The sequence below is a fragment of the Tursiops truncatus genome, chromosome 13 (genome assembly GCF_011762595.2).
Source record: "Tursiops truncatus isolate mTurTru1 chromosome 13, mTurTru1.mat.Y, whole genome shotgun sequence".
Classification (NCBI taxonomy): Eukaryota; Metazoa; Chordata; class Mammalia; order Artiodactyla; family Delphinidae; genus Tursiops; species Tursiops truncatus.
The window spans coordinates 61,706,500-61,731,199 of NC_047046.1; the positions used below are offsets into that span (position 1 = coordinate 61,706,500).

The 24,700-nt window shown below is 53.1% G+C and overlaps 1 protein-coding gene across 2 annotated transcripts in view; it reads left to right on the forward strand.

Moving 5' to 3' along the window:
* Window positions 1-867: 867 nt before the first annotated feature.
* The window catches only part of ARK2C (arkadia (RNF111) C-terminal like ring finger ubiquitin ligase 2C), a 108,582-nt gene continuing 84,749 nt past the window's right edge, over window positions 868-24,700 (forward strand). Inside the window, exon 1 of one of the 2 annotated variants that reach the window (XM_073790686.1) lies at window positions 868-1,183. In XM_073790686.1, coding sequence (XP_073646787.1) covers window positions 1,123-1,183 — 61 coding nt within the window. In that variant the 5' untranslated portion in view covers window positions 868-1,122. The remainder of the gene's footprint in view (window positions 1,184-24,700) is intronic. The other variant, XM_073790687.1, reaches the window with a different exon arrangement.

Genomic DNA, 24,700 nt, shown 5'->3' on the forward strand with positions numbered 1-24,700 from the left:
GTGTGAATCTGAGGAGCCTCCTAGCCCTGATGTCATATATGTGCCTCTGGGCTGTGGAAGTGGGCGTGTCTGTGCACATGGCTGGTTGTGCCTGTGTCCGAGTGGGGAGAATGGTGGTCGAATGGTTTTCTGGGTGAGCGTGCCTCTATAGAACGTGGGCACACACCTCAGTGTACGAGCGGTTTTCAATTTGGCAAATAAATGTTGTGAGCTTTGTGCTCTGCAGAAGCAACAAAGCGGTGCGAAGGCAAGGAGCCTGGGAGTGTACATATCTGCATTGTGTGTCCTCTCTGTGTGTCTCTGGGAATGCGTTCTTGGCACGTGTTTGGTTAACAAGGCTTTCGGTGTGTGCAGGTCTGTGTGGCAGTGCCTGGGTCCCGTGTGCCGCGCTTGCTCTCTTGCCAGCTCCACTTGTGCCCGCAGTCGGGCTCTGCACGTGGGCCAGCCTCCATGCGCACGTCCCCGAGTGACCCGGGAGCGCTGTGCAAGGACCTCCGGGTCGTGTGCACTTGGAGCGCTCGAGCCTGTCTCTCCTGACGCACGAAGGCACCTTCACATGTCTGGGTGCACGTCGCTCTCGGTGTGTGCACGTTCCGTGTGCACGCCGCCCGTGTCTGTGTGCTGGGCGCTCCACGCGCGCGCGTTCCGGCCTGCGGGCGACCAGGGACCCGCGCGGGGCTCCACGCGCCCCGCAGGGCTGACCCCCTTCCCGCGCCCGGCCACGGGCCACCGCGATTGGCCGCCCGCTCCCTCTCAGCCGTCACCCCTCCCGCCCCCCCCGCCCCCCCGCCACCCGCGCTCCCGCGGTCCCCGCTGTCCCCCGCGGTTCCGGCGAGGCCGCGCCGCGCTGCGCTCCGCTCCCATTGGCTGCGCGCGCCTTTGTGTGGCGGCAGCTGCGGCCCCAGCGCCTTTGAATGTCGAGAGGGGCCGGGAAGGGAGCCTTTCCATGGGCCATCTGTCTCCCCGCCAGCCGCCGCCCCACCGCCGCCCGCGCCCCGCGCTCCGCCTCCCGCCCCGGCGGCTCCCGCAGCCCCGCCGCCGCCCGCGCCCGCGCCCCGGAGCCGCGCCACAAAGGGCCCGCGCGCAGCCGCCGCCGCCGCCGCCGCCGCGCGAGGAGCCAGGATGGTCCTGGTCCACGTCGGCTATTTCGTGCTTCCAGTGTTTGGCTCTGTGCGAAACAGAGGTATCGCTTTTTCCTTTCGGGGTCCGCTTCGGAGCGTGGATCGCCGCGGGCACCGGGGTGGGGGCGGGCGCCGAGGGCGGCGGAGGGCTCAGGGCACACCCGCGAGGACGCGGGGCGAGCGGTGGCTTCTCCCCTCTCCCTTTTGGGGGGACCCCCAGTGTGGAGGTGGCTGCCCTCGTGGGAGCTTTTGCAGTGAAGTTAGGATTTGGCGATTTGAGTCCATCCCTCCCTCCCTCCCCAGCCCCACTATTTATTCTTTGCGGCGGACGCGGTTCCCCCAAATCATAGCCCCTTCCCCCAATACCTAGCCCTGTGTGATCGAAGGACGGAGAGAGATACAGGACTGCGTGTGTGCGCGCGCGCGTGTGTTTGTGTGTGTAAGCGTACTTGGCTTCCTGTGATTTTTTTTTTTGAGGTGTGTGTGTGTTTCGTGTCATTTTTGTTTGTGTTTCTCCATCATTTGGTCGTTGATACCGATGGCTGGTTAGCTGGGACCTGGCATCTGCATCTCCCATCTGCCCTATGCCATGCCCCAGCCCCCGCATTCTCGTGGGCACTTGCACGATTTCCCGTCCCATCTCTTCCTCCCCTTTAACCCTTTTTGTGTATCGCCCTTGTGCTACTCCTCCCACCCCATGGTCTTTGTATGACAGTTGCATTTATGGGTTCAAGATGCTTGTGTGTGTGTGTGTGTGTGTATGCGAGTGTGTGCAAGTGTGTGCGCGCCTCGGAGAGTCAGACGTGCACTGCTGTGCACCCCTGGGCCGGGCCGAAGCGGGGTGCCGGCCCTTGGCTGTTGCGCTGTGTGTGAGGATGAGGTGGGACGCTGCCCCCAAGCCAGGCCTTTGCCCCGGGCAGGCGTTGACAAAGCAGCAGGCCGGCGCCGGCTTTGTTTTTAACTGTGATATATGGGGTGTGTTTGCACGGTCCCCTGCCCCACATCCCCTTTCCCTTACATTCTGCTACAACAATAGCTTGATTTTCCCCTCTTCTCCTCCCTTCACATTTCTTCCATTTTCTTTTAATCAGAAACTCCCACCTCCCAAAGCAAATCCGAGATGCATTAGATTCATTATTATTTTTTTTTCTTTTTGTACTCTGCCTCTGGACTCACATTTCTCTTCTTGGAAATGTTTCTGCTATCCTCTCCCACTCCACGTCTGCTTAAATCCCTGCTGGCTGCGGCCCTCCCCCACTCCCCCTCCCTCAAGCTCAGAATGATGTCTTCCCTTTGCGGCCCCGGCTGCTCCACCAAGTCAGAGTGGGGGGTGGCGTCGCAAGCCGGCGCTTTAGTGCGCCCCAGGGGCCCGACTGGGCAGGAGAATGAAAGCCCAGCCCTCCTTCTTTCAGCCCAGCTGTCCCCAGACCCAGCCTGTCCCCAGAACCTAAAAGGCAAGGTTGGCCCCCTTAGGCCTGTTTGAACCACAGTTTTTTCGTGTGATGATAGAATGATGACATTCTGCATTTATCAAATCTTTTTTTTCTTCATTGTGTAGCTCAGTGAATGGTCAACTCGCTGCTGTGTGCGCTGTGACCCTTCTGCCTCCGCATTTAGCTGTATTGTGACACCCCTCTTAACCATCTCCTGTCTCCATCTGAGGAAGGCATTGCTATTTAAGCGGCAGTATCCCCTATCTCAGGCCAGCCTAGCAGTGGGGGGCGGTGGTGGAGTGGGTGTGTGAAGAATAGGAATGGGGGGGGCTGGGTGAGATCTCCCTTGAAATGCCAACCCCTCCCCCAATACACAATTATATCTTATTACTTGGCATTTCCTCTTAAAACGGGTGTGGAACATTACACTAGGCAGAAATTCAAAAATGATTAAGAAGGATGTTGAGCCTGAAAGTATAATTATCCTGATTAAATCATTATCATCCTCATTAATACCACCAATCTCTAAATACCATTGCAGGATGCTGATTCCATGTTTTGAAATTCAAATTGCTCAGCTGCCTTTAAATTTTATTTTTAATACATGCCCCCCCCCCAAAAAAAAACACCCAAGAAAACAAATTCTGCCAGTCAGTCAAAGTTTACTTTCATGGCAAACACGCCCATAGGAAATTCAAGGGCTGAGGGTTAATTGGGCTGTGAGTAAAATTTAGCACAATGCGATAAGAATTCATGACCTTCCGATAGAGGATACTAATGCTTAACTCAACAAGGTCCTAAACCACAATCTTCTTGTAAAACTATTAGATAGCTTGCCAGCTTAGATCTGTTCCTTTTAGTTTCCATTGTAGTAGTATAGGATGTAGGCCATTTCAGAATAGATGTAGAGAAATAACCATTTTTGTATCTCATCTTGTTTAGCCGAGTACATTGCACTGTAAATCCCTGTTAAGTGGATTCCTTTTGCCTTGGCTTGGAGGCTGTAGCACCCCATATCCCACTTACCTGGGTGGCCATCAGCTAGCTTCCTGGTAGCGCCCAGGCGTAAGTGAAGAGATTACATTTAGTCAGAGGCAAAAAATAATAAATATAGATATGAAAAATTTTGATGACATGACAGTTGCTGCTACTCTGAAAATTTGGTGTAGCAAGGTCCTTGACTTAAGGGGGAGCCATAGCCATGGTGTCTTAATTGTTTAATTGTACAATGTCAAGAGCATCTTTGGACATGCGCCCTGGCCCTCAGAGCTACCCCTTTAACAGCCGGCTCCCTTCTGCTGCCTCGTTGGCCAGACCTGCTTGAAAACTGAAACAAAACAGCAGCAATAAAGAATAAGGCCCCTACTTCAAGGGCCCTTCCAAAATAAAGTCCCAAGTGGCCTCCCCAGATTGCCATTTGGCAATCTGAAAAGAAAGAGAAGAGAAAAAAGAAAAGAAAAGAAAAAGGATCCCCAGCAAAATGGTTTTCCATTAAACAGGGATAGCGTGTTCTGCTGTGCTGAATTACTTCCTGTTCTTATTTTGTGGGTAATTTTTTCTGTATCAAATATCCTTTCGGTTGTGTATCTTTTTCACCTTTTCTTGTACTAAAACTAAAGCATGATCTGTATTTTTTTCCATCCCCCAGTTGACAATGTACAGCGCTCGGGTAGAGATGTTACCCTGCTGAAACGCACTGTGCTCGTGTAGCCGGGCCATCTGCTCGTTGTACGCTGCTTTTGTTCTGTTGCCCTTCCGAAGCATGGTGGGCCCAGCCTTTTTTTTTTTGTATCGTGTGCATGACGACATTGTTACACACAGAATCCACTAATACTAATATACAATCTCTCAATAAAGAACTAGTTTCCTATATTAACCTAGTGTGCTTTTTCTCTTGCTGTTTTCCCATTTATTGTTGTATCCTGCTGTAGATTTTCCCCCTTGCTTTTCTATCCCCACCCTCACCCACCCACCCACCACTCCCACCTCCCATTGTAAGATTTGAGTGAATGCCTTCTGGTTTTTTTTTTTTTTTAACTTTTGTTTTGTTTTGTTTTGTTTTGTGGTACAGATATGGTGACTTTAATCTCATCTAGTCCATATCTTTCTACGGTAGATGTCTGGGGCAATGCGGGGGTGGGTCAGTTGTCCTGTCACACCAAAATAGCTCTACTGCATAGAAGGAACGCCTATCTTTGGCTACCTGTGTACCCACCCAATAGCCTCCACATTTCATCTCAGTTTCCAAGTTACATGGGCACTCAGTTTATGATGCTGGTGAAGAGATGGGGCTGTAACACTTAGGTTGAGAAAAGGGATACTGTTCTTAACTAGCAATCTTGTAGCATTTCAGACTCGCCTGAAAAACCCATTTTCAGTTGTGTTTTAACTTTTCTTTTTACTGTTTTATTGATTTACTGTCCTTATAAGTCATGCTGGGGGTGACATGTTACATGCAGTTGAAGCCATGATCTGGAATTTTAAAGTACCCTCTTCTGTGTGCATATTTAAATTGTTGGGACCTGTGATGTAAGTTTTGCATTGAGATCCTGCATAAGGAAGATGTTTGAAACAGAAACCAACTCAGACCACTCCCACATTCATCCCAGGGCCAGCAGCCTGACCTGTTACTGTAGGAATAAGAGGGTCTGTGCCCTCTGCAGGCTGTGAGCCATTTAAAGCTGATTACAGCCTAGTTTCCTGACAGCTGCCTCATCTGTGGCGGTAGTGCCCCTCTTGAGAAAGAAAGCCAGATCTCTGCCATTGTCAGAGTGTGTTGGGGGGATCAGGAAGGAAGTCATGACCTTACCCCAAATTGAATTGGAAGAAGAGCCCTTAAAATATGTCTTTTCCCCATAATTATATTTGAGGAGCCAGTGGAGAGGTATTTTTTCCCCAGAGTGGAACCCAAATTCAAGCATTTGTCAATTACACCTCTTCAATTTCAGCCCAGAACAAGCCTTGACAAATGAGGCGTTTTAGTCAACGCGGAAATTAGTTGATTAAAGAAATTCATGGTTCCTTCAAAGGGTCATCGTTCTGGAGCCGCTCTTCCTTGGACCAACGTGCTTCCTCCTCGCTCCTGTGGGCTGTCTCCCGGCCCGCCTCTGCCCCCTGCCAGCGTCCCTTTCCCGGGCAGGCGCACCCCTGCCTGACCACAGCGCTTCCTAGCCTTCTTTGTGGCTTGGTGCGGCTCTCCTCTCCCCCCATGGCTGCCCTTTCTGCTCTGGCCCTTTGTTCTCATGCTCTCTCCAGCCCAGAAGGGAAAGCTGAGCTGATTTACTGTGACACATGGACACACATGCAAGTTCCCAGCAGAGGCTCATGCTGTAGTTTTTATAAGAAGGGATATGCAGGTCTTCAAGGATTTTGTTTCTCCCTCTCCTTCTTCTCTCCTCATTTTATTTTGGTTTTCATGAAATGTTTAATTTTGTTCCTAGTTTGAGAAAGCAAAATAAACCATCTTCCAACCAACCTCAACGATAAGGAAAACTACCCCAACTCAGGTGATTGCCGTCATTTCTGTCCTAGAGAGCAGTAGTTCATTAGATTGCTATTAAGCAACTCTAAGATTTTATTTCTTTAAGGGAATGTTATGTATGTTGGAATTATTTGGTCAATACGTTTTGAGGATGGTTTAGTAACCTAGTAATAACAAAGAAAGTTAGTGGGTTAATGGGAAGTCATGTTTTAGCAATTTATCAAATGCATATGTTTTCATCCAGATTGTCAGAATAAACATATTTATCTGAAGGAGCCTTTTCCTCTGACTGGATGATCCAGTCATTACAAAGCCATTGTACTTTATATCTACTCTCTCAGCCAACAGATGTGTACCTGTTTTAATAAAGTTTAACTCTAAAAGATTTTGGAAAAGCCTTCTGCTCCACAGATCCTACACTGAACTTTGTAACAAGATGGGACATAGTTCTTGTTTATGGCTTTTCCTTTTGAATAAGAGAACTTCTTTCCTGAAACTAGCATCAGATAAGGTCCACCTAATTGAGGAGCTTACTTGAATAATAGTTCTCATAAATCAGCAAATACTGTTAATCACTCAGGGTTAGGGGAAAAGACCACCAAGAGTCTCCATGCCCTAATATACTGATAACAGGGACTGGCCCACCTCTCACCTCTCTTCCTTTCGTAGTTTGCTCACTTCCTGCCCTACCCACTATGTCCTTCCCATCTTTAAATGAGCAGCCTGCTGTGTCCATTGCAAACCTTAATGCTTTTCTGGCCTAGGGAAGCACCAGCTCTGTGCTGGATCCAAGTGCAATGGGAAACCCCTTTCCTGGCCAGGAGACACAGGCCCTTGACTCCGACTCAGGGAGTGACTTTGGATGTCTCAGTCCTAGCTGACCACGGTTGCTCAAATGTGCAAGACACTTGTGCCTTGGTTTCTCTTTGAATCTAAATAGCTCTTTAAAAATTCCTGGCTTAACATAATATGAAAGTGAATTAGTTTTTATTAGTATGGTATGGTTTGGCCACAGATGAACCAATATATTTCTAAGAGAATCAGAGGGGAAACTTACCTTAGAGAGGCTCAGATTTTCTGGATGATTTAAAAACTAAAAGCAAACATTCAGAACCCCACAGCCGAACCACTTGCAATGCCTGTATTTTCATGTGTTCAGTCATTCATTCATTCACTGACTCACTTGTTTGTTCATTTAGTTAATGAGTGTTCATTGAATTTCTACCTGGGGCCAAGTGAAGCAGTGTAGGACCTGGGTGCCTGCCCTCCTGAGGCTTCTGCTGAGGCTGGAAGATGAATGCTTAGGAAACCAGACGCTGAGATGTTCTGTGCCACAGCACCCGAACGGATGGCAAGAACATCCTGGCTTGAGGTGGGAAGAGCTTGGAGCAGTCCAGTGGTTGAGTCCTACTCCGGTCTTGACTGGGAAGGGTGAACTTAGGCCACTGCTCTGAGCATCATCTAAACAATGACTATCATTATACCTACCTGATAGGGTGTGTGGTGTGCAGACTTTTCAGAGGCACCTGGCACAGAGCAGGTGCCTCGGGCATGCTAGGTGGCTGCCCCCATCCCCCACCCCTGTAGGAATTTACTGGCCAAGGGATCAAATAAAGTCAGGGATGACTTGCTGAGGAAGTGGGGTTGAGATGTGCCTCAAAGGTTGGTATGTATACAGGAGGAAGAGAAGTGAGAGCTCCAGGTGGGGACCGAATGGAGTGAGACTTTGGCCAAGGTCAAGTGGCTCTGCTGATTTGCCAAGAACAGAGAGTGCTTATGAGGAGGTCTGTGTGTGTGTGTGTGTGTCTGGGTGTGTCTCGGGGTATGTGTGCAGACCTGTTGCCTTGCACATCTTCGGGAGGCACTGGGACCATTGTCCTGTCTTTGAATGGTTCTCCTGAGAGCACAACTCCAGGGGATAAGCAACATGAGATTGGGAGAAAAAGGAAGAAAAGGCTGGAAGATACTTTGAAGTCAGTTTCTGAAGACCTTTGGAAGCTCCGGCAGAGTTTGGACTTGCTCCTTTAGCCCCTGGGGGCTGTCTGGGGAGAGTGGTGCTTCAACAACTTCTTATTCTGGCAACTGATGACAGGGTGTGAGCCCAGGGGGCTGAGCCGGGGAGGAGGCCGTGGTGGCCATCCAGGGCTGTTGGAAGCCCAAACCAGGGCTCCAGGGGAGGAGGGCTTGCAAGAGGGGCCTTCCCATAGGAGGAGGTGAGCAGAACTGTGTCAATGGGGAGGGGCTCAGGGGCGGGAGGTCTGGGGGTGCCTGGGAAAATGTAAGACCCTGAAGACAAACAGGGAAGATGGGAGGAACAGTCAATTTGGGGGATAGGTTAGTTCAGCGTGCGGATAAATAGAATTTGAGGTGTAGAAAGTGGCAGAGGGAAGGGGACCACGAAAATGTCCTGAGATTTGAGACTTCTAGTACCCGGATGGAGTAGAAAATTAATTTTGATGATAAAAATGTATCATATTTACATGACACACCCTCAAAAAACTCTCCCTCCGTGCCTTGCTTGGCTATACAGATGCATCTTTAGTTATGCAGGTCACACTTTCAGCAACCTCTCTGCCGACACTGACCCCCTCAGGGAGCTGTGCCCCCATATGTCAGTTTGAACAACTTTTATCAAACTTTACCCTTCTTGAGAAGAGAGAACCCCAAGGCCGGCTGGCGGCAGGATCACTGCCTCCACAGGTTTGCAGAAAAGGTCGGCCCTCCCCACGTGAGGAGGATAGCAGAGTCGGGGAGAAGGATGGGGCAGGGGTTTGGCAGCTGGGGACGAGGGCAGGGCGTGAGAGGGGGGGCCCGGGCTCCGACTTCAGCATTCGTCCTGTCTGCAGAGAGTGGATTTTCCCTAACTCAAAGCTCTTTCTCTTCTGTTATCTTATTTCCTCCCCAACACAGCCTGGGAGGAGGTAATTGGGGGCCAGAGGAGGCAACTGAGGCCGATGGTGGGGAAAGTCCATCCCTGCCCGCCCCCAGCTAGGAAATGGCTGAGACAGAAGTGGATGCCAGGTGACTAGCTGGCCGGCTGTGGTTCCCTGCACTGCCTCCATGGCCTGTACACTGTTAGGAACCCTCTTGAAATCAAGACAAGCATTGGAAAGGAATCCCTGCTTTTCCTCCATGTCTGGGGGCAACAATTTGTCCGCATTGGGAGAGGCCTCTGTCCAGCTCGCGGACAGCCATGCTGTGAGGCAGGTCAAGTCCCCAACCTCGAGCTATCCTCCTGGAAGGGGAGGCTGAGAGCCAGGGAAGGTGCATAGTGGACCAGAGAGACCCCTGGGTAGGAAATGAGCAGAGGCTGGAGCCCCATGGTGAGTCCTTCAGCCTGCAGACTGGCTCAGAGGAGGCCTGGCCGGCTTAACTGGGGGACACTCTGCTCTGATCGCCACCTAAATAACCAGGTGTCACCCTTTGAGGACTTTGGCTCCCAAGTCATGAGCACGTTTCCCAAGCTTCCTTAGGTCATTGTGATGCCTTCGCAGATTCTATGTTATATCATCAAGTAGTAGAATCACATTTTGGAAAGTTTAGAAAATAGACCAAAAGGAAAAAAACCTCTTAGGAGTCCACCTCTGTGATCACTTAGTGAAAGGCCTTCCACATTTTTGTTCATACTCATATATGTCTTTTTTGTAGAGCTGTAAACAGTGATAGACACTTCTGCGTTCTCCAGTTTTTCAAATTTAACATATCGAAAGCCTTTTCGTGTTTTGCTAAGCTGTTTTCACCAGCGTCACTTTGAATGGCTTCACCAGATTCCACTTGAATGGTGGCTCCGCATTCAGGCTTGGTGGTCTATGAGGCACCCAACGGCCGTGGGTCACGGGCCACTCCTGCTGGTCTACCTGTGACCTCCCGCGAGCTGCTGTTTGGCCACTAGAGGGCAGGGGGTTAGTGGAATCTGACAGCTTCCAGGCCTCTCTGCTCACCATCAGCCCCTTCCATCAATGGGCCCAAAGACGGGGAGGGAAGGGCAGGAAAGTGGGTGTGGGGAAGGAAGATTGGGATAAATCCTTCTGAGATCTGGGTTCTGGTCTTTGTTCTGCTACAAACCTCCACCGTGATCTTAAGCAAGTCAGCTTCCTTCATGGGGTCTCAGTTCCCCCATCGGTCAAATGGGGACGATGGGTCCATTGTTTCTGCCTTACAGGACTTGTCACGTGAAGTAATACACATGAAAAGAAGTAAGAAGCCAGCCAGAGACAACAGTAACAATAATGGCCCATTATTCAGGAGGTAGTGCTCAGACAGGCTGTGCAGGACGGTGGGCGCAGCCCTGCTTTGAGGCCGCTCTGCCAGTAACCCCCCTGCTCTGGGTCTGTACCACCTATCTGCCAAAGGAGATAATTGCCCCTCATTGCCCCTTCCTGCTCTAGAAAACTGTGATTTCCTCTTGATGAGAATAACTTACATTTCCATTGTCTTTTGGCCTTTTCACTGGGCAGCAGCCATGCACTTAGGTGCTCAGTACATAGGCACCTGCCCTTCCACCGCCGCCCTCGGAGGGACGGGGGCGGGGGGGGGGCAGCAGTGACTCCTGGCAGCTCTGCCACGCGGTGAGCGCTCCCCCTGGGAGTCCTGAGCCTGGGGTCCCTCCTGCTTCCTGCTGCTGCTGCTCTGGTTTGGCCTCTGAGCAAGAACTTCCCTGGGGCATCATTGCTTCCTCTTGCCATCCTTTCCTTTAAACCTCCCCCTGAGGTATGCCACTTCAGGGCAGCAGGGGAGTCGGCCCTCCAGGAAGTCACCCACGTGGAAGGGCTCAGCTGCTCCTCCTGGGAGGTGGGGATGCAGTGGTGTGGAGGAGAGGAAGTGGCGGCTGCTGACTCAGCAGCAGCCTGCGGGTGGAGGGGGGGTGGAGGAGCTCTCTGAGGCTGGGAGGAAGTGAGGATTCAGCCAACACCTGTCTCAAGGAAGGGCAGGAAGCTTTGGAACAGCTGCTGCTCCTTCTGTGGGGCTGCGAGTGGGAGAGAAGGGGGTGGAGGCCCGCTCAAGGCTCCCCCTCCCCCCACAGCCTGTTTGCTCGGCCCCAGCGCTCCTCCCTGCATCTGCCAGGGCTTCCAGGCCACCCCCTCCCCATTGCTCAGGGGCCCCACCATGCTGCCTGCCCCCAGCGCCATCGTGCTGCCTCCTAGAACACTTACTCTGAGGGTGCTCATGGGTGAATGCGTCCAGCCGCCCAGGGCTGGGGGCACTGGGCTTCCCTAAGCCAAGGGGTGGCCCTTCCTGTGGGGCCCTCAGTCTCCCTGGCACTCCCTGGAAGGGCAGCTGGCCTGGGCAGGCCTACTGCTCTGCCAACACGGCCCTGCCGACCAGCGCTGAGGGGTCCAATTCTGGGGATGGTGAGGCGGTGATGGAAAGACCTGGGTTCCCTCCTTCGAGGGCCGGTTCCCTCCTTCGAGGCTCCCTGCACTGCTGGTCACCCCTGGCCCAGCAGCATGTGTGCCTCACTCGGTACTGAGGGAGGGAGCCAGAAGAGGCAGCTGCACAGGGCTTTGGCCCTGGTTCAGCTGGTGGTGGCCAGAGCCCCTCGCGGACACCAGGGTGGGTAGGCCCAACCTTGGCTTCACCTTTGGTGGACTCACGTCCCTCGGGGCATAGGAGGGAGTCAGGCATGAAGAGGAGTTCAGTCAGCTGGTCCACAGGGAAGCTGGGCCTTGGAGGCGGCTCCTGCCTGACTGCTTTTGGGCGAGGAGAAACTGAGGCTCCCAGGCAGCGGTGCCAGGAAGCAGGGTGGCCGCAGAGCCACAGCCGGAGTTGGAGCGGGAGGGGAAGGGCGGTAGTAGGAGGCCCTGAGAGGGAGCTTGGGCCCTTTGGCACCTGAGGAATGCAGCCTTCTCCCCACCGGGAGGAATGGGGCTGCAGGAGGCGCGAGGGGAAGAGAGGCCACGTGGGCGTAAAGAGTGCAACAGCCATCAGCCCCCACCTGAGCAGGTGAGCTGGGAGTGTGATGACGTAGGCCGAGGAGGAACCCAGACATGAATGTGGGACGGTGTTTGCCCAGCCCATCCCCATCCCATCCTGAAGGGTCCCCACCAGCCCAAGCTTCCCGTAGGAGAGAGGTGGAGGAAAGAAGGAGTGAGAAGGTTACAGTGTAGGAGGAGGAAGTTAGAGACGCACTGTCTCATCACTGAGCCTCACTTCTCAGCAGGAAGCACCCATCTCTTGGGTACTTACTAAGTCTGTGCCGGTGCCTGCCTTGTGTTCGCCTGGGTGGGTGGGCCTGGCCTGGCTTGCCCACCAGACTAGACGGGAGACTGGACAGGTGTGCAACAGACAAAGGGCAGAACCCTTGACTTGGGTCAAAAAAAGGGTCTTGCCACACCACAGAATAAACACAGCATGGTTTTCAGTTTTCTTACTAAATTTGGAAAAAAGGAGATTTTTATATTAAACTAAGCAAGGAACTCTTATGCCACCAGTTACAAATTTTGCATGGACTTTTGAGTGAAAACATAGGGCTTTAATGACATATTTCATTCACGCACTCCAGGCCAGTCCATACCCCTACGACTGGGGGGCTGGGGTCGTTTCACACCCCTCTGACATTTGGGCCCTCCTGGGGAAGAGTGTGAGGGGCACTCCTGGGTAATCCAAGGCTTTCTCTTTGCAGAAGTGGGAACCCAAGCCTGTCCAGAGGCTGGAGTAGCTAAGCCAGCTCCCAAGGGACCTGGTCAGGACTGCGACCGGGGCCGCTTGGCCCCGAGGGCCAGCGCTCTCCTCAGGTCTTGACTCTAGGCCAGCTGGAGGCGGCCCAAGCTCCAGTAACTCCAGCAGGATGGTCAAGGGGCATTTTGTGGGGGACAGGACTGGGCAAGGCTGAAGACAGCATGGGGTTTAACTGGGCAGAGGGAGAAGGGTGACATTTCAACATGGTGGCCGATTCACATATATTCCTAGTCTGCAGAGCCAAGGCCAGGACTGGAAGCCACGGTCTGAGAGGAGAGGGCAGCAGACGAGACAACCCCATGAACTGGCGTGGGAGGAGGGCCTTCCTGTGGGCGGCACTCAGCAGAGGGCTGTCCATGGTACTGTAAGGACTCTTTTTTTTTTTTTTTTTACAGTGATAAAATATACATAGCATAAAAGTTGCCATTTTACCCATTTTATAGTGTACACTTCAGTGACATTGAGTACATCCGTCATGTTGTGCCACCATTACCACTCTCTACTTCCAAGACTTTTTCATTACCCCCAACAGAAACTCAGGGCCCCCTTGACCTTGAGGCCTGTTCCCAGGCAGGGCCAAGCTGTGCTTGCCGGGACCCCTCCAGGACGGTGGGGGAGATTAAGTGGTAGCAAGGAAAGCACAGCTTTTGGCCTCAGGGAGCATTCAAGCCTGGTCTTGCCACCTGCTTTGGGTGACTTTGGACCTCTCTGAGCCTCAGTCTCTTCATCAGAAAAAAATGGAGATAATTGCTATCAATACTAGTGTCATGGGGAGGTGAGGGTGAAAGAGAGTTATGATGCATTTAAAGTACAAGCACACGAACCTCTGGGAAGTGCTTAGCAAAAGATGGTCATTCTCAGCTCCTCACTCACCCCATCCCCTCTGAACACACATCCCTGTTTGTTTGGGCCTGGAACAGTCTAAGGGGTCCAAAGGGAGTGCAAAGGGAACAGACAAGAACTGGCATGTTTCAGCTTCACTGGGTAAGCAGTTACTGAGAATCTACTTTGGGCTGTGAGCAACCGAGGCACAGATAGCGTCTGGCCCACAGCCTAGCTGGGGAGACCCCCGAGCACCCCTGGAGTGGGGTGGAGAATGCAGACTGGGCTACACTGAGGGCCAGGCCGATGGTCATGCTGGCTGGAAAGCGTGGCCCAGCCTGGAGCAGCTGGCCAGGATTGGTGCCCGGGATGGGAAGTCACTGAGGGCTGGTAAGTCAGGAGGGCCTCCTGGAGAAGACAGAACTGGAGCTGCCCCCCACGGAGGGAGTGATCTGCAGCTTGCTGACTGGGGGAGCTATCAGGTCTGCCTGCCCCCTGGCGCCTCTCCCACACAGGCCCAGATCTGATCCAAGAGGTGAATGTTCAGAGTCCTGTGGCTGTTACCTTGTCTGATTTTTCTTTTTCTTTTCTGGAGCATCGGGCCCTCTCATTTCATTGTCATCCCACCCCCGCTAGTCCCCTTCTTCCCTGCTATCCCTCAGCCCCAGCCATTTCCCCTGTAATCCCCTGCCTCCTCCCACCCCTCTGCCTTGCTGGACCGCCTGAGTGCTCCCATGGGTCAACGTGCCACCCCCTGGAATGGCCACACAGAGTGGGATGCTGCCTGGGAGGAGCTGAGGGTTGGTGAACTCCTCTGAAGCGGGCAACCCTCTCAGGCACTGGTTCTTCTCCCTGCAGAATTGGGTACTATTCTTACCTGCCAGGCTGAGTGAGAGTCAAATGAGACGGTAGATAGAAAGCACCCACCATGACACCTGGCACAGAGCACGGGGCTACGCTTATTGTTATACATGGCTACCTGGTAGGTAGTTGCCACGTACATGACCCCCTGACTCCTCCTAGGAGGCACTTTGAATTTGGTAAGGGGAACAAAGCGTAGGGGAAAAACTTCTCTGAGCCTCAGTGTTCTCATCTGTAAAATTGGGACAATCCTAGTAACCCCTGCAACAGGGTTATAATGAGGCTCAGATTTGATCTTGGATTTGTTCAGCTGACCACACAGATGTGTACCTTGTGTCGGCATTCGACCAGGTGCCCTGCCAGGTACTGGAGGCATGAGGATAATAACAACAACATGAGCATCAGCAAATGCTCACATAGCACTTGCTCTGTGCCAGGCGCTGTCCTGAGCACTTTAACTGCCCTAGGGGTGTCGTCCCATGGGAAACAGACACTTGAACAATCAAGAAAGTATGGTTCAAGGTACATGCTGTGTGCTCTCTCAGGAGAAGCTCAGGCTGAGCTGAGTCTTAAAAGATGCGTGGGGCTGACCAGGAGGAAAGGCGGGGGCAGGGTGTTGCAGGCAGAGGGGCTGCAGGGCACAGGGACTGCCAGGCGTAGGGCGGGTTGAGGAGCAGAGTACTGCAGAGGGGCCGTGGGAGGAGGCTAATGTCCTGTGGGGCAGCTGGGCCCTTGTCACTCCTAATTGTCAGCATATCAGTGTTGCCTGCTAATCAGCATTGCTGGTGGCTGATTGGCCTTTGTCAAGAATGAAGTGCACACAGTCTACGCGGAGCTCTGGTATGTCCGGTATGAAATAAGGGCTGAGGGTGAGACCTGGGCGATGCCTTTGAAGGTCTAGAAAACAAACTGGAATCCTGACAGACCCCCAGAATAATAATAATGGGGCATTAATAATAATAATAATAATAATGTTATCATGTTCTACTGCTGAGATGGAGCAGTTCAGAGGAGGGGAAGGGGAGGGTAATGTGGTATCTGGGAGACCTGGAACATGTGGGGATTGAGCTGACCCTTGAAGCAGGGGTCTGGGGCAGCATTTCCCAACACACTGTCCAACCAAATGCTGGGACCCCTTGAGCTGTTAAAAGCTGTTTGTGCAAAAGGTTATGTGTTCCAACAATTTGAAAAAATGCTACACACTATACCCCTGTCTTATATCTATTAGCTTATTAAAGGTTCTGATAAGTCCTGTAATAAAGAAACCCCTTTTGGTTCTGCTTCAGTAGGATTTACCCAAACTACCTGAACACAGAACTCTCTCTCTGTGTGTGTGTGTGTGTGTGTGTGTGTGTGTGTGTGTGTGTGTGACTCCTAGAAATATGTCTTGAACATGGAGCACAGTTTGGCAAATGCCGGCCTGGGAGCCAGGTCATCTAGCTCAAGACTGGCTAAAAAGCAACTCCTTATACTGAGGGGAAATGGAGACTGAGAAAAAGGCTGCAAAAGATGGCTCATCAGTAGGTGACTGCTTGTCTCAAAGTACCCACCCCTCCAGCGCAGTCTTCCTCCCAGGAGTGCCATCCTTGCCTACTCGAGAGGATTCTCTAAGATCAGAAGGTCGATGGGGAGCCGGTCACTCACTCCCAGTGCCACCCTTGCAGGCTAGCCGGGGAAGCTCTGCCAGCAGCCGGGGAGACGAGGTGGCCCTGGAGGGAGCTCCTGGCCACTGGAGGGAACCCCACTCTGCTCAGGACTTCCTCCCACCTTCTTATATTTATGATCTTGCCCAGGTTCCACGGGTTGGGCTTTCTCCCTACCCACCTGTGAGCCCCTGTTCCCCTGAACCCACAGCTGCGTCTGACACACTGCACACGACCCGTCTAGCACGTGACGTGCACATAATAGTGCACCTGCATGCTCAGCCTGACACATGCCCATCTGTACACAGTCCCCGAGTCATACACATTTACACACTCGCACACAGGCCACACACCTGCGTGACGTCAGCAGTCCACTCATCGACACTCATAAATATCTGTACGCACAGAACATTACACAGTCACATGCACAGGTGACGATAGATGCACACAGCCTCTTGCTACTCACACATGTGAGTATACACAGCGACACCGTGATACCCACGCACGTTATCTCTGGAGATACAACTTAAATGTCCGCTTCCCCTTCTTTCCACCGACATGTCTCCTGAACCCCATGAGGTGGACACCATCACTGGATTCACACAATTAATATTGCAACAAGCCTTGAGCCAGGATGACGCCACCGGGCTTACGCATGGCCACGTGCCCCAGCAGAGCCTGTGGCCCCCAGTTGTCACCGTCTTCAGGGCTCCACTGTCTCCATGAGCCCTTGTTGCAGCCTGGGAGGCGCAGTGGCCTGTGTGGGCTACTGAGGGGGCACCCTTTATTTGCCGTGGTCTCTGCTATAGCTGCCTGGTGATGGATGAGACAAACATCGCCCAGCTCCTTTGGGAGGCTATGTGGCCTGGGGGGCTTTGTGGAGGAGGTGGGCCTAGAGCTGGTGTTGAAGGCTGAGGTCGCTGTCAGTACGAGGTGAGAAAGCGGGAGGCACCCAGGTGGAAGGCCACGAGAGGGGAGCGGGGAGGGCTGAGCACGGCTGGTGGCCCCTCAACCCTGAGAACCCTGGCAGCGGTTATGAGGACAGTTTGGGCAGAGGTGGAAGAAGAAGCAGTGGGGCCAGGAAGCAGCCAGCAGCCCTGCTCGGCTGGGGTTTCCACCCGCCACGCTGGGTGCTGGTCCTGACACCTGGGAGACTCCTCAGCTGGTGCTCAGCCTCTGCGCGTGTGGCTGGGGGAATTAAACAGACGGTGCGTTGTGAACGGCGCTGCCCTGTTTTATAAAGTGCCCTAACAAGCTGGCGAGCCGGGCACACTCAGTCTTATTTACGGCTGCAGTTATTTCTCTGACATTGAGATTAATTTGACGACAGCTGATTATAAGCTCTTCTATCATCAGATGGGCCCACTACCTGGGAGGAGAGGAGGGCTGGATTTAATTTGTGAATACTGTGCTGGGTTCTGTTCCTGGAGTGTGTGCGGGAGTCTCAGCCATAAGTCACGGAAGACACCAGCAGCACTGAGCCCAGAGGCCCGGGAGCTGCCCGATCCGGCCACGTGCTGGAGACGGATGTCCCAGCAGGTGGGCGGGTCTGTAGACCCATGGAGCCTGGCGGGATGCACGCCATCCGTGCTGCGAGAGAGATCTGGGGCATCACCTGGCCAAGGAGCCTTCAAACCCTAGAGTCTACACCAAGTAAGAATCACCTGGAACTTTGTTAAAACATGGATTTTTCCAGCCCTACAGAGTCACCGCCTCTGGGGGGTGGGGCTTTTGACTTCCCCAAGTCTGGCGTTTTCTCGGAGGAGACCTGCCTGGTACAGTCCTGCCTTGGGAGGCCTTGGTCTGTGGACAGGCTAAGTGGGCCCTCCAGTTTCCCCCTGCTCCAGGCGTGGCTTCCCTTCCCTGGGTGTCTGAAGAGAAAGACACAGGAGAAGGGCTGGCAAAAAATAGGCCGAGTGGAAAGCTAAGACGTTGGGTCTTGAGCAGAATGGTAAAATCGGCAAAGGCTGTCTCCTTCCTCCCATGGAGCCCCCAGCACTGTCATGCCTCAGCTGTGGGCCCCTCCTGCCGGGCAGGAGAGAAGCATCAGCTCATGAACGTCATGCTGGGGCTTACAGGCACCATCTCTCTGTCTCCTTATGTTGATCTTTGGGTTACCTTTTATTAAACCCCATTGAGAGATGAGAAAACCGAGGCAAGGTAAGAGGTGGTTTTAAATTTCATGGCCTAGAAACTGAGGCTGGGGTTTCAGTGCAGCTGGGTTACCTGGTCCCTTCTATGACCCAAGGCGGTATTCCTACCCCGGGGGCAGGGCTGCACACACCAGACTTTGCATCCCTCGGCAGACAGTGAATCTACGGGGTGTGTGGGGACAGGGTCCATGAGAACTCGAGAGGTTAAAGAGGTGCCCCCGCTCCTGAGCAGTCTTCCTCCCTGATGGGGGCTACATTCCTTGGGGCCCCTGGGCCAAATGCAACAGATCTTTCTCCACTCGTGGCCTGGCAGACCCTGTCACTGCAGGTCGGTGGGGGACATGGTTGTGGGGCAGGAGGGCCTGACTCACACACATGGCCCCTGACTGGCCTTGATGGAAGTGAGTGGCCCATGGGCAGCGACCTTGCCCCTTGCCTTTCCTTGCATTTCCTCGGCCTGTGCCAGGAGGCCAGCCTATGTCCTCTGCCTCCCAGGCCCTGGCCTTTCCTTCCCACCACTGACTCTCCTCTTGGCAGCCTTTGCAGGGCTCTGCTAGGCACTTTTGAGAATCCTTCAGGCCAAGCATCCCTGGTTCCTCCAGTGCCTTTGGTTCCATCCAGATGCTGAGTTTGATGAACTCCAGCTGGTCAAAGTCCATAAAATGAGAAGGAAGCCAGTATGGACTCCATCAGATGCCCTCCCTTCGTTGAAAAATCTGCTTCCATTAACGTAGCCTAAGTTTGCATCAGATGTTTTGAGTACATGTCACCCTATTATTGAGCTTAATTCATGCAGGCCTGAACTCTTGCATCTGATAACACCTGTTTGGAGACACTTATGTCTTCACCTAGTGGAGTCGGTTTATTGGGTAGGGTTTAGTTTGGCTCTGGTGCCAGAGACTCAAAATAAAGGTGGCTTAAAGGGGATACCAACTATCTCAATCAGCCTGGAGTTAGTGGTCCTGGGCAGGTGCTGATATCAGGGACGCAGGCATCTCTTCTTCTTGCTCCACCCTCCCTGGGGTATGGCCCTTTTCTGCGTGTCCAGGACAGTTCACCCCATGTCCACTTTCTAAGCAGCAGGATGGAGGAAGAAGAGAAAGGGCAGGAAGAGCATGATATATTGCTGCCTGGCACCTCCACTTGTATCCCATTGGCCAGAACTTGGTCTCATGACCACACATGGCTGCAAAGGAGGCTGGGAAATGTAGTTTTTATTCTGGAAGGCCATGTGCCCAGCCAAATTTGAGGGTTCTATTACCATAGAAGGAGAAAACAGATATTGGGGGACAGCTCATCACCTCTGCCTCAGTTGGTTCTTAGTACCCACAGGTGAAGCCTTACATTGATCCTATTTAAAGACTGTCCTATGAGAGAAACTTATGGTCTCACAAGCAAACTCCTTGCCTCTGGAAATTAAAAAGAGACTGTCTGTGTCCACTCCTCTCAGTTTAGTGTTGTGGTGGATGGGGCTAACATGCCCACCATGGCTTCACCTAACAGGCAAGGACCAGACACCAAGGCAGGAAGTGAGAAGCCACTGTCCAGGTTGGTGTCAAACCACTGACCTGTGTTGATAGGATGTGCTCATTCATTTATTTACAAATTCTCCTCATTGTCCTGGTGACTAGGTTGCATTTTCCATCTTGTCCACAAGAATACAGTAGAATGTGTGAGCTAAGAAGGAGATCATAACTGTGAGTGCCCAGCCAGGGTGTGGTGTACAGACCCTCAACAGAAGCTGTGTGTCCTCAGGCAAGGTATGTAACCTCTTGGAACTTTGTTTTCTCATCTGAGAAATGGGGATGTAATCAAGACCTGCCCCTTGTTGTGGGCGAGATTCAGCAAGAGTCCACAGGCAGCACCGGTGCAATGTCTGGAGCAGGGATGGAAGCTGCCACAGCAGCAGGGTGGCCTGGGGGTCAAGAGCATAGGCTCCAGGTCAGGCTGCCAGGAGCGAGTGAGGCTAAGTACTCTCCGGAGAGCTTGTTTTTATGAGGATTATGTGGGGTACGGACAGCGTTAGCACAGCACCTGGCAAGGGGTGGGCACTCCGTGAATGCTAGTTTGCTCCCTGCCCTCTTCCCTGCTGCCATGGGCAAGGGGTGTCACCCCATCCCTCCCCAGATGGTGGGTGGAGGTAGGGGGAGGACTCTGAGAATCAGAGCAGAAGTGACCGGCCAAGGAGACACGAGCTGCTGGCAGGCAGAGACCCAGGACTCTGGCCCCTCAGGCCAGGGTGGTGCCTACCGCCCCAGGCTCCTACCTCAGGTCCTCCGTGAGGGAGGGTGAGGGAAAGGAGGTTTGCTCTCCAGAGGCAGCAACCAGACATGGATATCCCATGTTGAGGGCCCACAGACCTGGGGGCTTGGCTGGACCCTGTCCACCAAGACCCAGCTCTCAGGGTGTTTACTGGAAGCCTGGAAAGGCAGGGCTGGAAGGGACCCCAGAGATATCCACCCCTTTCAACCAGCCCCATTTTGCAAAAACAGATACCCAGAGAGAGGAGGGTACATGGCCAAGGGCACTCAGCCAGGGTGGAGACCCATGCCCCACCCCCCACCCCCCACTCCTGGACCAGGAGAGGGGCCGCAAAGCTCCATGTTCCCCACTTTCTTTCTCTTCTCTTCCTTCTGCTCCCAGTTATGAATCATGTCATTTCTTCCCAGTGCAGTCCTCCTGTCCAGTCTGAGGGAGGCCAGGGAGGCTCAGGCGTGTTAGCAGAGGCACCTTCAGGGACCAGGGACGACCTCTTAAGGGAGCAGCTGCGATGTGGAGGGAGCTTCGCAGGGTCAGGGATGGGGCTTGGGCTCTGATGTCAGTCCCGAGGCTCACTGGTGCGTGCTGTGGGCAAATGGGACCCGCTCCCAAGGTTAGGATGGAGATTAACCCACATAAGTTTGTAGACTATGCGGGGCCATTCAGATGCGAGGTTCTGTTCACTCAGGCTGAAAAGATGAGGTTCTCATACACAAAGCACAGGACAGGAAGGGCTGATGAGGGAGTGTAGGTGTCCAAATCCAACAGTGCTATTGACAATACAGGGTCTACTTATATCTTAGAGGCCAAACAGGAGAAACCTTTACAAGCATCTCAATAATTGGTTACGATATTTCCAGGGCGTTTGCCTGACGCTTCAGGGTTTCACAGAACACACCACTGCAATCAGTCAGTAAGCTCTAATGTGCATTTGTACATTTCCCGTCTCTGAAATTGGGATGTGATTTTTCTAGATACCCGTGCGACCCGGTTTAATTGCCTTTTAAAAATCTTTTGGGGGTTCATAAAGTGATGGTGCACTGTGCAATTGATGGCCTCTTAGAATTGAAATTTAGCATTCTTTTTAATGCTTCCCATTCACAAAGCTTTGGGGGCCACAGCTAAGTCTGTAAAACCCTCAAAGGCAAACTTCAGTGCCAAGTTTGTGATTCATGAGATCTCGGTTTCTTTCTCACCACAAACATCCCCCTTTATCTTGTTTTTAACATTTCACGACCCGTCACATCCAAGGACTCAGGAGGATAAACACATCCCGGAGGACCAGAAAGCAGCGAATCTGGAGATAGGAATCCTGGGACCTCTCTGAGCTTTGTTAAGCTCTCTGGGGCCCTTGGGCTCCTTGCTGGTCCAAGGGGAAGAGCATCCTTTCTGCTTCACTATTCAGGGGCTGGTGAGGACCTCAGGGAAACTTGCTGTCTAAAAAGCTTTGCAAAGGACACATGTGCCCTAGAGTTAATATTCTAGAAAAAATGCTAACTTCCTTAACCTTCCCTCTCTCCCCAAACCAGCTGTCCAAGCCCTCTTCCTGGGCCTATCCGAGGACCACCAATCTTTTATTTTTTGCGGTACGCGGGCCTCTCACTGTTGCGGCCTCTCCCGTTGCGGAGCACAGGCTCCGGACGCGCACGCTCAGCGGCCATGGCTCACGGGCCAAGCCGCTCCGCGGCATGTGGAATCTTCCCGGACCGGGGCACAAACCCGTGTCCCCTGCATCGGCAGGCGGACTCTCAACCACTGCGCCACCAGGGAAGCCCTACCACCAATCTTCTAGACACACAGGTGACCCTTCTGGAATGCTGACCCCTCCTCCTCCCACTCCAGCAGCTGCAGTCTCCCAGTACCCTGAGATGTCCCTTCCTAGGGCCTCTGCCGCTCTTGCATTCGGTGCCTGCCTGGGCTCCCCCCTCCCTCTCTCCTCCCCGCCCCCACCCTGTGTACTCAGCTGCCCCCTCAAGACCTTCCCTAAGCCCAGCTTTGTACACATGATCCAAAGCCTTGCGTGGCCCCACTCTTCCTGCAGGAGCCCCTGTACCTAAATGCCCAGTACAGCCCCACCGCATGGGGGTCTCTGCCTGCCATGGATGATAAGGACGTGACGAGGATGCCACAGAAGGACCTCTGTGTTGGTGGAGGCGTGGCCAGGTGATGGCGGCTGCTGAGTCAAGGCCACGGGCTGGTCCTTGGCAGCGTTTTCATGGCCCTTGGCTCTAGGCCAGGACGAGGTTGGCTCAATGCAGGTCCAAATCTTTACCATTCCCCTCTCATTCTCTCCTCTATCTATTACCTAAATATTTATTAAGCCCCTACTCTGTGCCAGGAACTGTTGAGCCAGGATTCAGACCCAGGCAGGGGACCCCAGAATCTGTGCCGAAGTTGAAAAAAATTGCATTATCTTCCTTCCTTTCATTTGTTTCTTTATTCATTCACTCATCCCACAAATGTTGATTGAATGGCCCACCCTGTTCCAGGTATATTCCAGGCACTGAGGACACAACAGTGAACAAGACAGTCAGGACCCCTCCTCTGGATTTAGGGAGCTTACATTCTTGTGGGGGACGACGGCAGACAGCAAATACGTAAGCAGGTAAACAGACAGCATGTAGGAGGTGACAGGGGCTAGGGTGCAAAATAGCACAGGGTGAGGGGGCCAGTAATGCTGGGGCGGGGGTGGGGGAGAGGCAGGAGGTGCTCACTTTATGTCCACACTCAGGAAGAACCCTGTTGTCAGTGCCATGCTTACCAGAGCCTGAAACTTGAGGGCAGTGAGAGAGGGAACCCAGAGGATGTAATGGGGTGAATCTTGCCTCCCTTGTTGTGGGTGGGGCTGGCTGCTTCCTGCCTCCTGATCAGGACAGGGTGTCCACACTGCTGGTACCTGCTCTGTACCAGGTACCCTAGCAGCACAGTCCTCACACCTGGGAGGTAGAAACTGTCATTACCCCCATTTTACAGATGGGGAAGCTGAGGCAAAGAGAGGTCACCCAAGGTAACACAGCTGGTAGGGGTGGAGCCAGGATTCAGACCCAGGCAGGGGACCCCAGAGTCTGAGCTATGACTACTCTGCTACACTGACCTCTGTATGTCTGTGCTCCACCCCTGGGCCCAGTGGTTCTCTGAGCTCTGGGGCCAGATGGCTGCCTCCCCCACCCTCATCCCTTGGCAGGGGTGCTGACTGGTGGGTGTGGCACCCGGCATGGTGTTCCAAACCCTTCTCAGTGCACGTCTTGCTGTGGCTGTACACATGAAACTGAGGCCCAGAGAGGGGAACTGACTTGATCAAACCATATACTAATTATGACCAAAGAGGTTCAAGGACTCTCCTCTCCCGCATTGTCCTCCCTTTGTCTGATATCTTTGCCCGGAAGCTTCAGGGCTCGTGGCAGGGCCATGGTTGGGGGTGGAAGGAGGTGGAAGCATGGTGGGTCTGTCCATATTCTGGGGACCATCTCTGAGGACAGGTGTGTGCGTGGATGTGCACGCACGTGTCTTTGTGTGCATGTGTGGGCACATGTGTGTATTGGTGCGTGCACATTCTGTGTATGAAGGTGTGTGCACATGCGTGCACATGTGTGTATATTCAGATTCCACCAAGGACTCCCATAAATCAAATCCGAGACACGGGAAGTTGAGGATTGAGAGGGCACCCGGGGCCTCAGCGACCCCTTCCAGGGCTCTGCCACACCCCAGGCATTGCCACACTCAATGGCATTGCCATCTGCTCTCCTCACTGTGTCAGCTCTCCACCCCCTGACTCCCTGCCTCTGTTCTACACCTTGGTCACATCCAGTCATGGTGCAGGAGTCCGAGGTTTTACACTCAGGGAGAACTGAGACCCCCAGAGATTAGAGGGTTCCTTCAGAGTCAGATGCAGCCCGTTGGAAAGGCAACATTCTTTGCCTTTGAGCTGCAGCGTTGACTCTGAGTAGCTCTCTTATCTGTCATCAGGGTTACCTGGGGAGCTTGCAAAGATCCGTATTCCCAGACCTCAAGGCAGAGCTAACTTTCTGAAATAGGAATCTACGTCTATAAAAATACGGATTTGTGAATTTTAAATACAAGCTAAATACAAGCTGGTGGTTTTGCCATTAAAGAGGAAAGACGCGGGGCTTCCCTGGTGGCGCAGTGGTTGAGAGTCCGCCTGCCGATGCAGGGGACGCGGGTTCGTGCCCCAGTCTGGGAAGATCCCACATGCCGCGGAGCGGCTGGGCCCGTGAGCCATGGCTGCTGA